Below are 20,838 nucleotides of genomic sequence, written 5' to 3' on the forward strand. Positions count from 1 at the left end.
TTTGACCAGAAGATTTTTTTTTTTAATACTCCATAATAACAATATATGGACCTCCTATTGTATTATTAAATCTTTGAAACTGTCAATGTAACACTTTTATACACTTTGTATTGATGTATTGAATAAGGAGCTGTATAACTGTAAGGTTTTGAATAGGATTGGCAATATATTGGTATATTTCCTAAAACCACTTGTTTTCCAAGAAATCCTGCTCTGATGGTTACAGGATCTCTGGAAAACGTGGGAATTTTTCAAAATTGTGCAGCGTTTTGAAACACTGTCAATCCCTAATGTAATAACACGTGCTATTGCAAACACTTTTTATCAATCCGTTTACATTTGCATAAATTCCTAGTTTAGTAAAAGCAATATATGTTTTGCAAAAACCAAATGTAGGAAGTCTTGTAAATGGCAATTGATTGATGAAATTAATGTTTGCAAATAATATGGGGCCTATTTTCTTAGACTGTAAACCTAGTCCTAGACTAAAACACAATTCCAATGGATGTTCCAGGTGGGAAGTTTTAAGTGCAGGTGTGTCTTGGAATCAGACAAAAATTGAAATGAAAATAAATATGTTTTGTCTCCTATCGTCATTGCAATAGTAAAACAACGTTAATGAAAAATGCCTTTATGTTGAATCTCGATAAGTGATGTTCTTTTTTTTATAATTCAATGGAAGGTAATTCATTAGACTACTTTGTCACAATGCATTTGTATCTGGGTTTTGCCAAATCACGGAAGCATGATTTTCTCCTCAAGTTTCTTACACAAGTCTTTTTACATGGATATTTAAATAGAAAGTATAAATAAAGAAAATTGAATGTGTTAGCGAGTTTGGATTTTAATGTCACACTCCTAAGATTTCACTCTTAAAAAAAATTGAATGTGCTGGCGAGTTTGGATTTAAATGTCACACTTTGACACATGGCGGTTTTTTTCTGGTTTACCAACAACCAATGATAAAAGAGAAAGTAGCCTATCTTTAAGAACAGCATGGGTTCCTGTTTAACGGCATATAACGGTTGCCGACAGGGTACGCTGACATTCTGTCTTTTCTTTCCCAATAGGGATAACTGTCTTGTCCTTTTGATCGATTGCCATTGAAATTATTATTACGGTCCTAATACAGATAAACATGTTCCAGCACAAATAGAGTGACAGTTTGTTCTAGACACTATCAGAAAGTAGAAATGATGTTCAACCGGCATCTACCCCTTTCTCGTACACAGGCACATGCGTTTTCTTAAAGACTATATGACTGAGTGAATTTGGAAGTTTCACGGACAATAATGTATTTATTTTGTACAGTAGGCTTTTCCCATATCCGGGTTCAAAACGCAACACGGTAAGCAGCATCACTGGAAGTGTTTTGGTTGGATAGAATCAGGAAGTTAAGCGCCATCTGTGCTTGACAGTACACTATCCCTTCGACTGTTGTGTAAAACATTTGGTTGTGGATTTACTTATTCAATGCTTTACAATAGACATTATCATTAAAACGTGCATGGCAACTCCGGACAATAATATGCGGTGAGTAGAAATCAACAAGTGTTTTGCCCATTTCGCTGCCAAAACTGTCGAATACTACTTTCTATTACTAGACAAAGGTTAGTTATTTTACACTGTTCACAAAGCCACATAACTAGCTAAGTAACGTCAGTGTAATTCTTAGTCAACATGTATTCATGGTACTCACCATATTATGGCTGTTCATTCAAGGCTAACTAGACGTTGTCTTTAAAACCACATGTGGTTTTAAGGATAATACTTTGGTGTAAACCATAGCGAATGAACTGAACTGAATGTGCGTGTGTACACGTGTATTGCTGCACTTCTAAGCACCAAAATGTCTGATTTAAGCAACTGATGTCAAATCAGGCAAAGTAATACGTTTTGGCATTCTTCCCTTACAAAAAACGTATAATAGGCTTGGGAATAAAGTTAGGGTTATTAAGAGTTGTTAGAACACATGTTATTTTTAGGATAAGCATTGGGGTGTTAGGGTTGAGCTAAATTTAGGCTTAGAAGTTTTAGGCATATGTTCAGTGTCAAGGGATGGAGAAAATAGGCTTATTCTATCTGGTCCCCACAATGATGTGTTGGTGAGGCCACCAGAAATAGTGACTCACAGCAGTCTGTTTCTGCAGTTCTGGCTGTAGTGTTTTACACAGAGATTGTAACTAATGTATACTGCGTTGTAAGTAATGGTCATGGAATAAATAAAAAATAATGAATCAAAACAATTACAAAATTCATGAAGGTTGCAGTGTACTGCTTCGCATCTGTAACACAACTGCGTTATAAGCAAGTGATCTCAACAGCGATAGTTTTAGTTGTTTGCATACCTTGATTGCACGACATAGAACACCGTGGGTTTTCCACTAGGGTGTTACTCTACTTTCAATTTCTCAGACTCATGTCATGGGTGTCTGTCTGTCTGTCTCTGTCAGAGCATTGAATCAGTGGCCTGTGTCCTCCCTCTTACCACAGCCCGTCCCTGACCAGTGCCTTCCAACACAGCCGTGAGTCATACTGGGACTAGTCTCTGTGCCGCTGGTACTACAATCAGTGCCGCCCTATACTGGTCCAGGTCAAGTTTCCTTCCTACAGAGGAAGAGGCATGTCCTACTGGTCTGTAGGCCTCTCCATGGCCACGGGAGACACACAGAATAACATGGAAGAACCAAATACACAAGATGAACAACAAGACGGTGAGAGAGCTCAGTAATACTTCTCAGTCTTTGTCTGTCTGTAATGCTTTTTCTGTCACCTCACCCTTCTCAACTGTGGAGGAGTGGGCATATGCCTAGAAAATATGAATGGAGAACCTCCCTGCTACTCTGCTTGCCTATAGTCATGTGGAAAAGTTCACCCCCTGGATTTGTTTTTGGACACATTTGGATATGTGGATATATAATATTCGAATATAGGTACAACTATTGATACTGAAACATTATACTTTGCAATCATTTATTGATAAAAAATCAAAAGAAATGCAATCTCTTTGTGTGGAAAAGGGTACCTCTAGCTTCTATAGCAGCTATGTGTGGCTGAAAGAACTTAATATAGCACTTTCTTGTGTCTTTCAATCTCTTACATCAACTGGGAGGAGATTTTTGCCTACTGTTCCTTACAGTGCTGCTTCAACTATCATGTTTTCTTGCATGAAGGCTTTCTTGCATGCACAGCCAGCTTCCAGTCCCCGCACAGGTTTCTATTCCAAAGTTACTCTAATGATTTTTCTAATAATTTGTGCCTGTTTTGTTGTACCTGATAATTTCAGCATGGTAAATATAGGGGTGCACTAACTTTTTCCAAATGGGGATATTGCATTTCTGTATAAATACAAACTGAATAAATAGTTTCAAATACACTTTGAAACTATTTATTCAGTTTGTATTTATACAGAAAAGCAATATCCCCATTTGGAAAAAGTTAGTGCACCCCTATATTTGTGTGATTTATTAAATTGAGCGACCTTTATCAATAAATGTGGTTGGCATTTATCTAAAATTAGCATGTGTACAAATATTTCCAAAGCAAGGAAACTTTCCAGATAGTGTACTTTTAACAAAACGTTGCCTGTTCATATGGTATTAACATATAGCCTAATATGTGCCATCAACATTTTTTATTTCCTCATTTCTAGCAAATATTAGCATTTTTTGGAAACAGGTCAACCACATATTTCCTCGTCATAGGCAAAACACATGATCCAGTACTGTTATTGATGTCCAGCTCTTCTTGTAATTAATGCTAAACCCCTAATGACCCCCTCCTAACTCCACTCCTCACTAGGCCCTTCATTTGTGCGTAAATGCAGGCCTCCACCATTCGCACACGTGTCCCGTGCTGACGGAGAGCATAATGACCAAGGGTGTCGGGCTAATTAAGAGTCCCCGGTGGCGTTTCAAGTGACTGTGCAAAAACACAGCCTCCATGAGCCGCGTGGAATCGCACCACTTCATTTAGAATGGACAGGTGTCCAATTTTGTGATGTGCATCATTTGAATCTAATGTTTGTTTTATTTATTAAAAGCGGACCAAGAATTGCATCATTCAAGTCCCAAGTCCCCGAAGGTGATGTTTATTTAACCCCCAGCCACTCTGTGGAAGTCAACCTCGGGGCAAGGGCATACAGCAGTGGACAGGGACCGGACCACAGGACCAAACATAAGAAGCAGCTGTTGTTTTACAATCTCTAGGCTAGCTAGCGAGTTCTGGAGAGTCTGTAAAAATGAATACTGCTCATTTTGAAAAGCTCAGGCTGTTGCCTTAACAAGGCCAGGGGACGTGACTCGACCTGGCTGCCCCGCAGTGACGTGACCTATATGAACACTTCAGAAAAAAAAATAAAACGTCTCTATTGAACAAGGGCAACCATATCTACCCACCACTAGTGTGATGGAGCAATTGGCGAATCACAAAGGCCACAATAATCACTGTCACGGATGCACCATGCATTTCCTCTGGAGTGTCACTGAAATGACTGGCTGAAAGGGAACATTACTCATTTTAAGATCCCACCTCAGGCTTAATCAACAAATGACGTCGCCTCCAATCATTCATAATTGAGATTCCCTAAATAGGCTACCGTGGTGGCTTTTCCCTTTAATTGACAATTAGCTATAGGCTAGTTAAATGGACGCTGTGTAGAATCCTGCCTCTAATGTTACGAGACTGAATTCAAACAATAACATGACTTGTTTCCTTTTAATTTACCGAACAAGACCAGAATTCTTGCTAGTCTGAGGTGCTTTACATTGGGGGTGGGGAGAGGTACTGCAAGTGTTTAAAGAGAGCAAGTGGATATTGCAAGTCAGTGCAAGCTGATTGACCGACCAGCGAGAACGTCTAAATGGAGAATACCTCTTTTAAACTTATTATTATTATTATTTTTTAGAAACATTAACTTAAGCCACTGACTGCAGATGTCTTCTGGTTATTTACACTTGTGCTTATGCTAGTAGTACAGTTAAAATCTCACATATTGGGCCCTGTAATGTGTTTTCCCTGAGGGTTAGTTAGTCCTGGGACATAAGATTGTGGGACTGTGTGTTTTTAAGTGCTACTGTAAGCCAAAGTCCTGCATCACTGTGTCTCCTTGTTGCAGTGCTGACAATGTAGCGTTGTTTATTGCAGTGTGGCTCTAAAGAGATATTGTATCAGCTTCTTGTGTGTATTGAGTTTGTGTGTTGAGGTTTTCTATTCTTATTTTCTTTTATAACTAACCAACGTCGGTTCAGTCAGATTTGCTTATGAACTTAACGCGCCAGAGAGATTAATAATAAATGAATTGACAATGACCTTTGTGTAGTTAGTTTAATTCAGCCCAGTGCATTTTGTAATTTACTCCAATGATTATAGTACAGTGATCAATAAGAGAGGAAGAGATAAGGTAGCTTTACTACCCAGTTGATGTGTATACTTAAAGGAATGCCTTATCATGTACTTTTGAAGAACACTCATTTTCAGACAGCTTTGCTGTAAATTTAGACAGCTAGCTGCTGGTTAGCTGTTAACCACCAGTTGGACATTTACTATTAGTCTAGAGAAATAAATGGTGGGGAGCACAGAAATTATATGACTGTCTGGCTATAGGCTGTCTGGCTGGTCATCTGACCAGAGATGAGCTGAGGACTGACTTTAACAATGGTTTAAGACATATGCACTGCAGGAATGCCCACAATCAACTCCCCAAAAACATTTAATGTCATTATTTCATAAGGCTTTTATTGTTTAAAAATGAATGATGGAAAATTGCTTTTCTGCTTTAATAATTGAATCGAAACAAAACTAGTTGTAAGGTTCCGTGTGGATGGGAGTAGGCAATGGGAATATGTACAATTTCCTTTTGAAGGGTTTGTCATACCACTGGGCCAAATCTAGCTCCACAGAGCCGGCCTGGTTTGGCATCCATGCGTCGGGTCGGCTTAGTATTAAAGATGTACAAGAGAGGCTGAATATCTTTTACAGGATCATTTTCTTGGTCCATACATCCATGCGCAGGGGGCTAAACTGACACCTCAGTTTATGTCCTTTGGGATACATTGTTCCGTACTGATGCTCCTAGATCTGTGAAAGAAGAGACATGGGACCCGGCTAGTGGTCTCTGGCATTCAGACCTGGTTTCTACTGTGACCCAGCAGATCCAGAATCAGTGAAGCACATCCGTTTCTGAAGGCCCCTCTGCTTAAATATAGAAGTGAGAACTGAAACGCCCGCGCGCCGTTCCGTTCACTCAAGTGTGATAATGCCACTGCTGTTGCTACAGTTGACATTGGCGAGGCTGAGTTTGAAACTTCACCCTATTCCCTTTTATAATGTGCTAATTTAGACTGGATTTCAGTGGTAACGGGCCAAAGGAGTGCACTCTCCGCAGGGACGACTTCTAGTCTATATTTTGAATTAGCCGCTTGTAAGATTTCCACCGTATTTTACATGCATCGCCGAGCATTTGGAAAGTATTCTGACCCCTTCACTTTTGCCGTATTCTGTTTTGCAACACCCTTATTCTAAAATGTGTCAGACTGACTTGTCTGTACACTATCGATCTACACACCATAACGTACACTGACAAAGCAAAGACAGTTTCTTATGTAAGTATTTAGACATTGTGCCATGACGTTCCAAGCTCAGGTGTTTGTGCCCTTTCATCAAACAACTTTCTATGTGCATGTCAGAGCAATAACCATGCCATGACATCCAAGGAACTCCCTCAGAGATCAAATGGTATCACTGTGTTGGGAAGATTAGAAGAAAAAAAAGACTAATGCATCGAAAGGTATCCAATACGAGTCGGACCTGTGACCGATGTACAGTACCCGTGGTCCTGTGTGTGTCTCACTGTCTTTTCTCTCTCTTACTCACGGCTTACACACAGTTTGGGCCATCTGTTGCAGCAGTACAGTACAGTACAGTACCCGTGGTTGTGTGTGTCTCACTGTCTTTTCTCTCTCTTACTCACGGCTTACACACAGTTTGGGCCATCTGTTGCAGCAGTACAGTACAGTACAGTACCCGTGGTTGTGTGTGTCTCACTGTCTTTTCTCTCTCTTACTCACGGCTTACACACAGTTTGGGCCATCTGTTGCAGCAGTACAGTACAGTACCCGTGGTCCTGTGTGTGTCTCACTGTCTTTTCTCTCTCTTACTCACAGCTTACACACAGTTTGGGCCATCTGTTGCAGCAGTACAGTACAGTACCCGTGGTCCTGTGTGTGTCTCACTGTCTTTTCTCTCTCTTACTCACGGCTTACACACAGTTTGGGCCATCTGTTGCAGCAGTACAGTACAGTACCCGTGGTCCTGTGTGTGTCTCACTGTCTTTTCTCTCTCTTACTCACAGCTTACACACAGTTTGGGCCATCTGTTGCAGCAGTACAGTACAGTACCCGTGGTCCTGTGTGTGTCTCATTGTCTTTTCTCTCTCTTACTCACGCACCCGCCCATGTTTCTCCTCTCTATCTTACTGTCCAATCTCTCTTACTTTTGATCTCTCACTCTTTGATTTCTCTTACTCTTTCCTCTCTCTCTGTTTCCATGTCTTCTATTTCCCGTGAGGCTGTGTGCTATAGGAGGCCATCCCCTGGCAAGGCCCTCTATCCCCGGGGCAGCAGACCGAGGCAAGGGTTGGGTTACGCTGATGGGATGGGTGCTGGGAAGTAGAGGGAGCTAAAGAGAACAAAGACGGAATGAAACACACAATCACAGAAATCATAACCTTGTACAGGACACTCAGAAATCATGGAGGGAGGAAAAAAGAGAGTGGGACTGAGTGACTGGGTCTGCCAAACAAAGAAGCATCATCCCCCTCCTCCCTTTCCCTCTCCTCCCTCCCTCCCTCCCTCCCTCCCCCCCTTCTCCCTCTCCTCTCTCACATTCGCTCTGTGTGCAGCCAGCCAGCTAGCCAGCCACCGCAAGGCAGATTGAGATTGAGGGAGACAGAGACAGATATTGGTTGGGCGGTCAGGCTAGAGACGAGACTCCTTGGATACGGAACTCACCACAGAGAAAGGGAGGGAAACTAGGAAAAGCAATGAGAAAAGGAACAAGCAATCTGGATCCCATGAGGAGAGAGGCGAAAGGAGAAGGATCCCCTCTCACAGTATGAGCAGGTAGGATTCAGTGCTGTACAGTGCAGAATGTGGGTAATGCCCCTAGCTAGAAAGGCATCATGTGTGATAGTCACTGTGTAGCCTATGGAAATGTTTGGTTTCACTGAGTCTTGTTTACAGTCTGTAGCTTATGTACGGGATATGTTGTTGTACACGTGGCTGAAGCAAATCCGACTACAGATTAGCGGTTAGTTGCTGTGGATTAATGTACTTTAGCTGTGATTGACTGTAGCGTTAGCCTCTAGGATTTATTGCAAGCCGGTCCTGTTGTGTGTACTGTAGATTCGTTTTTTTAATTCCAAAGAGATTTTAGTTGGATTTCAATTCAGTCATTTTCAGAGATTGTGACATTGTCGCTTTAGCGTATGGACACTTCAGTTTACAGTGACTGAGCTCAAATCAGATGGACCCCAAACCTATTAGCTTGCCTTGGCTCGAACTGCAACAAACACTTTCGCATAGAATGATAACAAAATTGACTTGATTATATCATTGACTGGTATAAAAGAGAATTTACACTATTGTTATTTATCAGGGCTTCATTTGCTTTACACTGTGTGCTAAGCCAATCATGGGAACTAACCATTTCCTATGTGTTAATCTACCTATTGGTAATGTTCGGTATCTCGCTGGGAAATCTAGTTTTTAAAGACCGATTTATTCCAGATTTTCTGTTTTATTGGACAGGACAGTGGAAACAGAGGAGAGTTTTGGCAGAAAGAGTAGCAGGTATGAATGCCCACTCATGCTGCTGCCGTACATGTCAACCAGAGGCAGAGGCCTTTGACTGGACCTTCGCAGGAAACCCCAAATCTAAACGTCATTGGAATCCTCTGAACAACCTTAGAGAAATGGAGGTCCTTCCCCATGGACCAGTTCCCCATATATACAACTTGAATGAAACATGTTAATATCTTGATTTGATATTTTATTTTGAAGTATCCCACCTGTAATGCTGACGGGCACGTGACATGTCAGTGTTGACTCTAACAGCTCCAGGTTTCTCTTGAAGTCTCCAGAAGTCACCGTGGCAACGAGGATTAATGAGAGACTCAAATCTTGGGCTTGTTCAGACTGATGAGTTGTACTGCAACACGTTTTGAATTGAAATAACCTTCAGTATTGACTTTTTAGGGATTTAGCAGTTGGTCTTACATGAGCAATTAAGGTTAATGTAACTAAACTGTTCAATTTATATTAGCCACTGAATTTCATGTGCCAACAAAGGGTTCAGGTCTTGGGAAATAATTACCTTTAACATCCCAGTATAGCTACTAGCCAATATGCATGCATACAAATTATTCAACTGTACAGTTAATTTTTTATCTCATGTATATATGTATGTGTGTGTGTATATATATATGTATGTATGTGTATATATATATATATATATGTGTATGTATATATGTGTGTATATTGTCCATTTAACCTAAATAACATCAAATTGATACAGTGGAGACATTGTTAATGTTATAATTCAGTGTTTCTCAACCCTGCTCCTGGATGCCCCCCTGCCCTGCATGTTTTAAGTCTCTCCCTGTCCAAACATACTTGATGTAGCTCATGAAGGACTTTATAATGAGCTGATCATTTGAATCAGGTGTGACACACCAGGGAGAGATCTAAAACATGCAGGGCAGGGGGGTACCCAGGATTGATAAACACTGTTTTAAATTAATGTTGTTTTTAGAAATGGCTAATTTTCAATGGAATATCTACATTTCTTACATGGAATAGCCTTTATTTCTCAGAACAAGAATAGACTGTTGAGTTTCAGAAGGAAGTTCTTTGTTTCTGGCCATTTTGTGCCTGTGATCAAACCCAAAAATGCTGTTTTCTCTAGAGACTGGACTAGTCTAAAGAAAGCCTGTTTTTTTGCTTCTTTAATCAGCGCCACAGTTTTCAGCTGTGCTGACATTATCGCAAAACGGTTTTCTAATGATCAATTAGCCTTTTTAAAATAATTAACTTGGATTAGCAAACACAACGTGCCATTGGAACACACACAGGACTGACGGTTGCTGATTATGGGCCTCTGATTGTGTGCAGGAGCGCCTCTTCAGAGGTTGGCCGCTGAGCTGTGTTCAAAGACAGTAACTGGGCTCTGTTCAATGGCCCCGTTTCCCAGCTATGGGCCAGGTGGTTCTCTTTATTATCTGTAAGGCAAAGTCATTGTTTAGTTTAAGCTAACAGCTTTCTTCATAATGTAGCGTTAGTCTATTAAAAATCACATTTGTACCCAAAAGTACCTTCTGTCTCCTTTTAGTTTTTTTAGGACATTTTTCTCAAGGTTTGTCTTTTCCGCAATTCTCAGTTAAAGAACTCCTAGATGCCTTGCTTGCTGCAAAAACTAAGAAATTCACAGGTCCAACAAGCTTATTTCAGGTCTGCTATGGTGCCCAGGAAAGCACTGTTTTAGCAACCATGCAAATATAATAATATTATCAATACTTTAGACAGAAATACATCTTGTTGCCTTATTTTATTCCTATTGAACAGTTTGGATACAGTTGATCAATTAATTTAAATGAATAATTAGGCTATGCAGGTTTAGGGTTCCAAACTGCCTTAATGACAGAAAGTCTATCCACTATTGTTCACAATGTTTATTAATGATTTAGGAAATACTGTGAGAAAAACAAAAAACCTTATTATGCTGATACAGAATTGGACCACGATACAGTTTCTGTAATCCAAGCCTTTACTCACAGCCACAATTTTCAGTCTTTGCTGAAATCACTTTTGAATAAGTGCTAAATGCAAACAAGATAAAAATAAACATTCTATAGGAAACATGATTTTAAAGTGACCTTGCAATTACTACAGTGGACAGATCACAAATTGAACAAGCAACTCCTAAGTGCCTTGGTATCTGATGAGATGTCATTCAAAACATACTGCTGAATTATTATAGAAGATGAAGGTCAATGTTGGACTATTTTACAGAAATAGAGCATGGCTCTCATTTGACAGGCCGCTGTTATGCCTGTTTTAGATTAAGGGATATCAATTATGTATATGCCTGCAGCAGCTTCTAATCTTAAACCATTGGATGCTGTACAAACTCTGCCCTTCAATCCATCAGTGCTTATAGCGTTACATCATTGTGTCTTCTACAAAAAGGTTGGATTGGCCCCCCTATATGTTGAGTAAGAGAGAAACATTTTCTTTATTTACAAATCATTGTTGCCATAAGTTCCAGCATATCTAATTTCTCTTATCAATGTTGAAACAGTAAAATACAACATGAGAAGAACAAGTTTGAATGCTTTTTGTCTTCAAGCTAATTTAAAGCATTGCTGGAAGTTTCTCTTGGGGACAAATGTGCCTGCAAAATATCTTTTTGCTAATTATTTATTGTAGAACACGTAAATGAGAACTTGTCAATGCATTTTTTCTGCACAAACTAGAGTGTTTTTTATAAATATCATGCCATTCAGTGCATGTTAAAAGTGAAATAACATAGGTCATTTTACATGGCTCCCATTGACTTTATAATTTTTGGCAATTTCAGAAAATAACAGCCACTTTCATTATTCTGACAAGTCTACATATCTGTGAATGTTTAGTAAATTTCAGCTGTTTCAAAAACATTACACTGCTATTACGAATTTTGCTGTAAGATCATTTGGGCTGAACTGTCTACATTGCTCTGATTGGAAGGGAAACTGTCAAGACAGTGGTGTGCTCTCCTTACAAAAGTAGAATTTGAGAAGAAGCAACTCACAGCTTTACATTATTAGATAAATTAGCATTATAAGTCTGTTCTCAGAATTTTACCTCTCAAGTATGTTAAAACCTTCAAACTCCTGCCCTGACATATAGCTGAAATAAAAAGTGAGTAGAGTGATACATCTAAACCTACATACTGAGTCCTCTTGAATCTGCAAAAGGGACAGAACAAGGGCAAAAGGTAAATTCTGTCGTTTCTGCCCCCCTTCAGTCTGATCACAGGACAGAGATGAAAGACCTCAGGATCCTGTTACATAGAATGAGACAATCAATCAGCAGATTGCTTAGATCTCTGTCTTTTTGCAGGCAACTCTTCTAAAGAGATTACTGTAATCTAATAATAAAATGGCCCTTTCAGTATAGACACTTTGTGTTTGGGGTTTTGCAAGTCATTGGAAAAGTGAAATTTGTCCATAGTCATTAAGTTCTTCAGTTTATAACCAATGCCTTCAGTAGCTGAAACTGATTACTTTCTGATTATATTCATTTATACAACCACTTAAACATGGCAAACTGGCACCTTTTCATTTTCTTTGTCAAAACAAGTTTATACAGAAAGAGTGCCTTTAACTTGAGTGTGTGTTATAGACCATTAAACCCAATTGTGTTTTTCTGGGCACAGTTTGTGCTAGGTAACGTTGCCATGACGTCTCTTAAAAGCATGATTTAGGATTTAATTTAAGCTCTTTTTCGTATCTTCATACTCTACTGTCTTTGGCCCAACTCATCAGTTTCTGGGACCAATCAGACAGTTGCGATCGGTTTCTGGGACCAATCAGAGAGTTGCGATCGGTTTCTGGGACCAATCAGAGAGTTGCGATCGATTTCTGGGTTCAGTCAGATGTTCAGATACAGATTCCTTGCGAAGAAGAAGCTAACGTCAGCTAGCATGATGCCGTGTTTGGCCAGAGCAAGACAGTTGGGTTGTAAATCACTTGCATGATTATAATATCATAGGTCTATATGTTTGTCTATTAGCAGAATGTTTGGCCATTGTGTTGAGATATGATGGAAGACAGCTGAAGAGGGGCCCTATAGCTCTTACTGGCCAGGGTGGACTGATTTAGAAGGGCTAGCCCTCTCCTGTAATAGGTGAGCATATTTTAGAAGGGCAGGGTCCCTTGTCATGTCAAGTCTGAGTGCTCTGGTTTGCTCTTAAAGGTATATTTACGCGCGTGCGTGCACACAGTGAGAGAATGTTGTTAAAGCATGAAGGTGCAGACAGAGCAGAGGTTCTGCTGTTCTAATGGTTACCGTCCCTCGGGCGTTCTCATGTAGCCTTTATAGCCTAGTCAGACTCTCAACATCTTAATTATTCATACACACAGGAGCGGGAACTGAGCGCTGATGCATACATGCATACAGGAACAAACACGCACAGGGATACATGGGGACACACACAGACAGGGACACACAGGGACACACATGGATGCAGGGACATACAGGGACACACAGGGACACACACATACAGGGACACACAGGGACACACACATACAGGGACACACAGGGACACACAGGGACACACACATACAGGGACACACAGGGACACACACATACAGGGACACACAGGGATGCAGGGACACAGGGATGCAGGGACACACAGGGACACACAGAGATGCAGGGACACACAGGGATGCAGGGACACACAGGGACACAGGGATGCAGGGACACACAGGGACACACAGGGATGCAGGGACACACAGGGACACACAGGGATGCAGGGACACACAGGAATGCAGGGATGCAGGGACACACAGGAATGCAGGGACACACAGGGATGCAGGGACACACAGGAATGCAGGGACACACAGGGACACACAGGGATGCAGGGACACACAGGGACACACACATACAGGGACACACAGACACTCAGGGTTACAGGGACATACACGGACACACATACACGGACACACATACAGGGACACACAGGGATACAGGGACCCACACGGATACAGAGATACAGGAACACACACAGGGATACAGGGACATACACACACACACACACACAGGGATTCAGGGACAAACACACACACAGGGAAACTGACACACAGGGATACAGGTAGACACTCACAACAGAAACAGTACAGAGCAACTTGGAGTGTGTTATGTTTTGTTTGTTTGTTGTAGACACATGCCATTATTAGTCTTTCTGAAGCTGTTGTTCATATCTTGAAAATGATATTTGTGATTGTCTAATGATAGTTAGACAAACATTTATGACTATGTAAGGATAATAATCATATGAAGCCATGCACTGAGCTGGCTAGAAACTGAGCCATGGGGAGCAGAAAGAACTGTCAAAAGACCTACATAACATGGTAATGGAACTTTATAAAGATGGAAAAGGATATAAAAAGATATCCAAAGCATTGCAAATGCCAGTCAGTACTGTTCAATCACTTATTAAGAAGTGGAAGATTTGGGGATCTCTTGATACCAAGCGAAGGTCAGGTAGACCAAGAAAGATTTCAGCCAGTGGAATTGTTCGGGATACAAAGAAAAACCCACAGGTAACCTCAGGAGAAATACAGGCTGCTCTGGAAAAAGACGATGTGGTTGTTTCCGAGAGCACAATACGACGATACTTGAACTAAAATGTGCTGCATGGTCGAGTTGCCAGAAAGAAGCCTTTACTGCGCCAATGACACAAAAAGACAGGTTACAATATGCCCGACAACAACCTTGAAGCGCCTGTGACGAGACTAGAATAGAACTTTATGGTCACAACCATAAGCGCTATGTTTGGAGAGGGGTCAACAAGGCCTATAGTGAACAGAATACCATCCCCATTGTGAAGCATGGTGGTGGCTCACAGATGTTTTGGGATTGTGTGAGCTCTAAAGGCACAGGGAATCTTGTGAAAACATGCTGCATTCATCTTGCCATCAATTATCAGAAAATACTGCTTCTTTTGCATGAAAAGTGCGCATGGGACGCTCTTGGACTTTCCAGCACGACAGTGACCCTAAGAACAAGGCCAATTTGACCATCCAATTGTTACAGCAGAAAAAGGGGAAGGTTCTGGAGTGGCCATCAGTCTCCTGACCTTAATATCATCGAGCCACTCTGGGGAGTTCTCAAACGTGCGGTTCATGCAAGACGACCAAAGACTTTGCATGACCTGGAGGCATTTTGCCAAGTCGAATGGGCAGCTATACCACCTGCAATAATTCAGGGCTTCATAGACAACTATTACTAAATCAAGTAATGTCCCAAGGAGCAAACAACAGTAGTGTTGAATTTCAGTGGCTAGGAAAAACTCCCTAAGAAGGCTGAAATTTAGGAAGAAACCTAGAGAGGACCCAGGCTCAGAGGGGTGAAGACTACATGCTGTCATTGATGCTTAAGGGGGCAATACACCGTATTCAGAACTTAGGGTATGCAGACTTTTTTGAACAGGGGTCAGTTCATTTTTTTATTTTTGGCCATGTTTTGTTTTATGATTGTGTCATTCTGTTATGACCTACAGTTGAATGTGAATCCCATAAACAATAAAAGACGTGTTTTGCCTGCTTGCTCATGTTTTCTTTACAAATGGTACATAAATTACAAATTCTCCTAGGGTATGCAAACTTCTGAGCACAACTCTATGCTGAAATGCACTGCTTACACACAACAGGATTACATTACATTGCAGTACGATTAAGTAGAAAGATGAGTAGTGTGTTTATCAGCTATCCGTGAAGAGTGATGGGGGGATTAAAGTTCCCAGGAGCACACTGGGCTCCATCATTGTGAAATGTAAGAAGTTTGGAACCACAAAGAGTCTTCCTAGAGCTAACCATCCGGGCCAAACGAAGTAACTGGGTAAGACAGGTCAGGGAGGGGACCAAGAACCCAATGGCCACACTAACAGAGCTTCAGAGTTTCTCTGCAGAGATGGAAAAACCTGCCAGAAGGAAAACCATCCCAGCAGCCCTACATCAAACAGGACTTTTTGGTAGAGTCCCTAGACAGACACCACTTGTGAGGAAAAGGTCCATGATTTGCCACCTAAAGTAATGAGTGCGTTAGGAAAAAGATTCTGTAATCTGATTAAATCAAAACTGATTAATTAGGCCTGAATTAGGCCATTTGAGTATTTGTTTTTATGTTATTGTACTTTCACATATTTTTCTTTGTAGAGCACATTCAATTGCTTCGATGTATGAATTGTGCTATATAAATAAACTTGCTTGCTGAATGCCAAGCACTTCCTCTGATGAAAACAAGGTACCAAGGTATCACCTTCCGAATACCATCCCTATGGTAAAGCATGGTGGAGGGAGCGTCATGCTATGGGGATACTTCAGGGCCTGGCATACTAGTCAGGTTTGAGAGAAGGATGATAACAGCAAATTCCAGAGAGTTACTTGAAGAAAACCTGAGTGCCAAGGGCCTCCGACTGGGGTGAAGATTCATCTTTTATCACATCATTGACCCAAAACGCACTGATAAGAAAATGCTGGGAGTGGCTTTGGAACAAGTCTGGACTTGAACCCCGTAGAACGTCTGTGGGGATTGGATAGGAAGCGTTGATAAACTGCAATGTGACAGAGTTTGACAGGATCAGCAAGGATGAATGGGGGGGAAACTGTCCAAATCCAATGCAAAGCTATAAGAGAATACCCAAGCAGAGTTAAAGATGTGATCACCACCCAAGGGGCTTGTGCAAAGTACTAAATAAAGTCTGAATACTTTTTTTTTTTTCTTTACATTTGCTGTGGTCTGTATACCTTTCAAAAGCACTGTATACTGTGTCTCTGATTAATATTAAGTGAAACCAAGTATATGTCCGTGTGTGCTGCCTGGCCTTTTATAGTACACAGGCAATGTTTCATTATTCAATAATATGGTACAATGCCTTCTGCTGCCCATTCAACATTATTCCAGTTCCAAACGTTTGTTAATGTTCAGTCCTTCCGAAAAGCTTACTCATTTAATTTATCTTCTGCAACTTTTCCGATTAGTTTAATTCCTCCCACATGCTGGTCCCCATAAAGGGGCGATATAGACATGGACTTCAGAAGTTTAATTATGGCTTTGTTTAATTTGAGACATCAAAGAAGAAATTTACATGCAAACGAAAGTCCATAACGCTGGAATCCCCCTCAATATTGACTAGTGTTGTTGCCAGTGCCTACCGAAAGGCTCGGGAATAGTAGAATAAAAGTTGTAGGGGAAAAGAGAGCAGTAGAGAGATGAAATTACTGGGATTAAGTGTAATCCCATTTGTAGATTAACAACCCATTATCTGACATGATCCGTGCCAATTAAAGGCTTATTAAATTTGATTGGAGGAATGCATTTCTGAAAATAGCAGTGATAGCAGGTGTGAGGTTCCCCAGGGTGAACACGTACCTGTAACAACATTATCAGACTTTGCAAGGCAGTGTCAGAGTCCAGTAGTACAAAGGGAGTAGTGCAACACGGTCCCTGAGAGGCGGGGTTAATGATGGGTCACAGAGTTCAGCCGGTCTGACCCACTGTGTAAGTGGGTTCAGCATTCTACTGTCTTTTTATGTGAATTGATCACCTGATGTATGGTAATGGAATGGAGGAACTCCGCGTTTAAGAAAACAAGGAAACTTTAAGCATTTACCGATGATGCACCACCCATTGAAAAATATTTGGTGGATGACTTGCAGGCATGTGGTTATTCCCACACCGAAACCAGTTTAGTACTGACATTCATTAATACACTAGTTCTGAAATTCACTCTTTCTAAAGGAAGCCAAACCCGGGTGTGTGTTTAGCATTGCAAACCACAGTGAAACCGTTTTTTAATGGAAAACGTTTTGTTACACGAATGTGTCTCTCCTCGTTTAGTCGAGTTTGGTTTGTAGTGAATGTACCCCTGTAGAATTACCACTGCGTCTTGATTTTATTTACAGTTCACATTTATTGACGCACAGAAAAATGTTAAAGAGCTATTTTGAAACTGCCGTGATGGGGAATCATTTTAATCACTTGGATGTGGCTGTATGTGTCTGACTCTGCAGTCTGGTAAATCGTACATCATCACAGCAAGTGTGTGTGTGTTCGTGTGTGTGTTCAACCAGAATCCAGAGAGCTGGTTGCGTACTGTATGTTCCCAGACCTGATTCAACCTCCCGCCTTCCTCCCTGTATTTCACACCCTCTGGGTATCCAGGGGGTCCATAGAGCCAGCTCCTGGTGCATTCTTTAGCAGGGTGACCTATTTCTGACGCCCCACCATCGGGGCTGTGCACACGGCTGCTCCCGGTCACACTCTGTACATTTGGAAGATGGTGTTCCACACGCAGCGTGCACCCGCTCTCCCGTTGATGTGACTGAGGTACTTCCTGTTTTTCCTCACCTCTTCTAAGATCCGTGTCCATGTCTTCTGTCCTCCGCCAGGTTCTGTGGCCGCAGAGGACATGGGAGGCAAGGCGTCCACGCTGGGCAACGATGGAGGCTCCTCTCTGGGTCCGTCTCCCACCTTGGAGAATATCCAGGGGGCGTACAAGGAAGGGGACAACGGTATGGCCCGGGAGCTGATCCAACAAGCCTGCCATTTGGAGAGTAGTGAAGGGGGTCCTCGTCTGGAGGGGGTGAGTAGAATGGACCGAGATAGGCCTTTCTCCGAAATGTGTGTGGGCTTGTTTTCGGGAACATAATTAAACAAAATGTCCTGAAATTACATGAAAAAACAGCAAGTTGCTACTTTTCAAAATGCTTTTGAATGCTTATGGGTTAGGTTCAGGGTTAGCAGTTAAGCATGGGGTTAGGTTCAGGGTTAGCTGTAAAGCAGGGGGTTAGGTTCAGGGTTAGGAGTTAAGCATGGGGTTAGGTTCAGGGTTAGATGTTAAGCATGGGGTTAGGTTCAGGTTTAGCTGTAAAGCATGGCGTTTGGTTCAGGTTTAGCTGTTAAGCATGGGGTTAGGTTCAGGGTTAGATGTTAAGCATGGGCTTGGTTCAGGGTTAGATGTTAAGCATGGGCTTAGGTTCAGGGTTAGATGTTAAGCATGGGCTTAGGTTCAGGGTTAGATGTTAAGCATGGGCTTAGGTTCAGGGTTAGCAGTTAAGCATGTGCTTAGGTTCAGGGTTAGATGTTAAGCATGGGCCTAGGTTCAGGGTTAGATGTTAAGCATGGGGTTAGGTTCAGGGTTAGATGTTAAGCATGGGCTTAGGTTCAGGGTTAGATGTTAAGCATGTGCTTAGGTTCAGGGTTAGCAGTTAAGCATGGGCTTAGGTTCAGGGTTAGATGTTAAGCATGGGCTTAGGTTCAGGGTTAGATGTTAAGCATGGGCTTAGGTTCAGGGTTAGATGTTAAGCATGGGCTTAGGTTTAGGGTTAGCAGTTAAGCATGGGCTTAGGTTCAGGGTTAGATGTTAAGCATGGGCTTAGGTTCAGGGTTAGATGTTAAGCATGGGCTTAGGTTCAGGGTTAGATGTTAAGCATGGGCTTAGGTTCAGGGTTAGATGTTAAGCATGGGGTTAGGTTTAGGGTTAGCAGTTAAGCATGGGCTTAGGTTCAGGGTTAGATGTTAAGCATGGGGTTAGGTTTAGCCATACACATTAGATTATTGAGGTTAAGGTTAGGGAAATGATTAGTTTGGGGCAGCAATGAGGGTTAGAGGCTCGGATAAATAGTCAAATTAAAGAAAATAATCCAAACATGGAGTGGGTTTCCCCAAATGTGTTTTGATGATAGCTTTCATGAAACCTCAGTGTAAATATAAGTGCTGTCCTTCACAGATCAGATCAATTGCAACAGTCTTAGATTATATAGCATTATGTTGTCGTCTGTCATCCTTTTCACAGCTTGTTTGTAGCCTTATTCGTAGTGGATGTGTGTCTTGTAGATCTGCTTAAGATGCTGAGAATTGTGCAAATTAAAATATACATTTTGGGTGATGCCACCCTCCCTAAGTGGGACAACATAGCTTGGAAACCCATTCCCTCGTGCATGGTGCTACACTACTGCATGGACAGAAAGTTTGGATTCTACTCATTGTGTGTTAGAATTTAATGCTGGTGTTTGATTAGGGTGTGATATAACAAAAGTTCTCTGAGCGGTACCCTAGTTATGTGGTGATTTGTTGATATTTGATGAGAGACTGAGAGTGGGCGTACTGCGCTTGTTGCTTGGCGCTGGAGGCTCCCAGGCATAGTGTCAGGGGAGAACTGGCCTAGTTCTGCCATCCTCTCTTTCCCCTATTTCTTGTGTTTGTGTGTAGGTCTGCGCATATGTTTGTATAAAGTGGGTTCCACAAACCCACTGCCTAATAATATGAAACCAACTTTCCTTTCCTAGTACGTTCAATGTTCCTCTTTGTCATATTCATAGGTTGGTTCACCTGTCTCTTGGGGACAGGTGTGATGTTGACCACACTTTACATTAAGACAAACACTTGACCTAGAAGGTTAACGTATGTTTAGGCTATTGTCTGACTAGTTCAGGTACTACCTCTCTTCCCTGTTTTCTTTCATTGCATTCATTTTTTACTGTAAAACAACCCAGTTACGCCCATGTTCCATAAAAACTGGTTATACAGCTTCTAATCATATTAGATACTACTGCCTGACACACAATAGGGTGTCAAAGTAAAGGAGAAGTGGTTAAATTTACCAGGCTTATTTTCTTGTACCCTGATGCTTGATTTATACATATACTTTCAGGCTTCCTCAAAACAGTCAAAACATGAACTTAACTAGAAAATAGAGTTTCTGAAAATAAACAATGCTTGAAAAGCCTTTAAAGCAGTAGGTGGGCAACTGAATGTTGTGTGAAATGCATGGTGCTTTAAAGAACTCAAGAAGTAACAGGGTTTGAATGTTACTGTGCTGTATGTGACACTGCCATCTAGTGATTGCCTACTGTACCATTAACATCACAAAAATGCAGCATTTTCTGTTTATTCAGTGGCTGGAGAGCAAAGTAATTAGAACAAGGGAACGTGTAGAACCGGTTTTCTAATTGAAGAACAAAGACGCGGCTGGAGTGCGGATCCAGTGTTTTAATGAAAGAACAAAGATGAGGCT

General features: G+C 41.4%; 1 protein-coding gene across 5 annotated transcripts in view; it reads left to right on the forward strand.

Annotated features, from left to right (window-relative positions):
* Positions 1-1,329: 1,329 nt before the first annotated feature.
* The window catches only part of lrrk1 (leucine-rich repeat kinase 1), a 70,628-nt gene continuing 51,119 nt past the window's right edge, over positions 1,330-20,838 (forward strand). The window contains exons 1-3 of one of the 5 annotated variants that reach the window (XM_029125317.2): positions 1,330-1,348; positions 2,494-2,714; positions 18,212-18,405. In XM_029125317.2, coding sequence (XP_028981150.1) covers positions 2,624-2,714; positions 18,212-18,405 — 285 coding nt within the window. In that variant the 5' untranslated portion in view covers positions 1,330-1,348; positions 2,494-2,623. Of the gene's footprint in view, positions 1,349-1,377; positions 1,534-2,493; positions 2,715-7,904; positions 8,121-18,211; positions 18,406-20,838 lie in introns of those variants that run through there. The other 4 variants (XR_004574760.1, XM_013137338.4, XM_029125320.2 and 1 more) reach the window with 4 other exon arrangements.

Source organism: Esox lucius, chromosome 2 (genome assembly GCF_011004845.1).
Source record: "Esox lucius isolate fEsoLuc1 chromosome 2, fEsoLuc1.pri, whole genome shotgun sequence".
NCBI classification, from domain to species: Eukaryota; Metazoa; Chordata; class Actinopteri; order Esociformes; family Esocidae; genus Esox; species Esox lucius.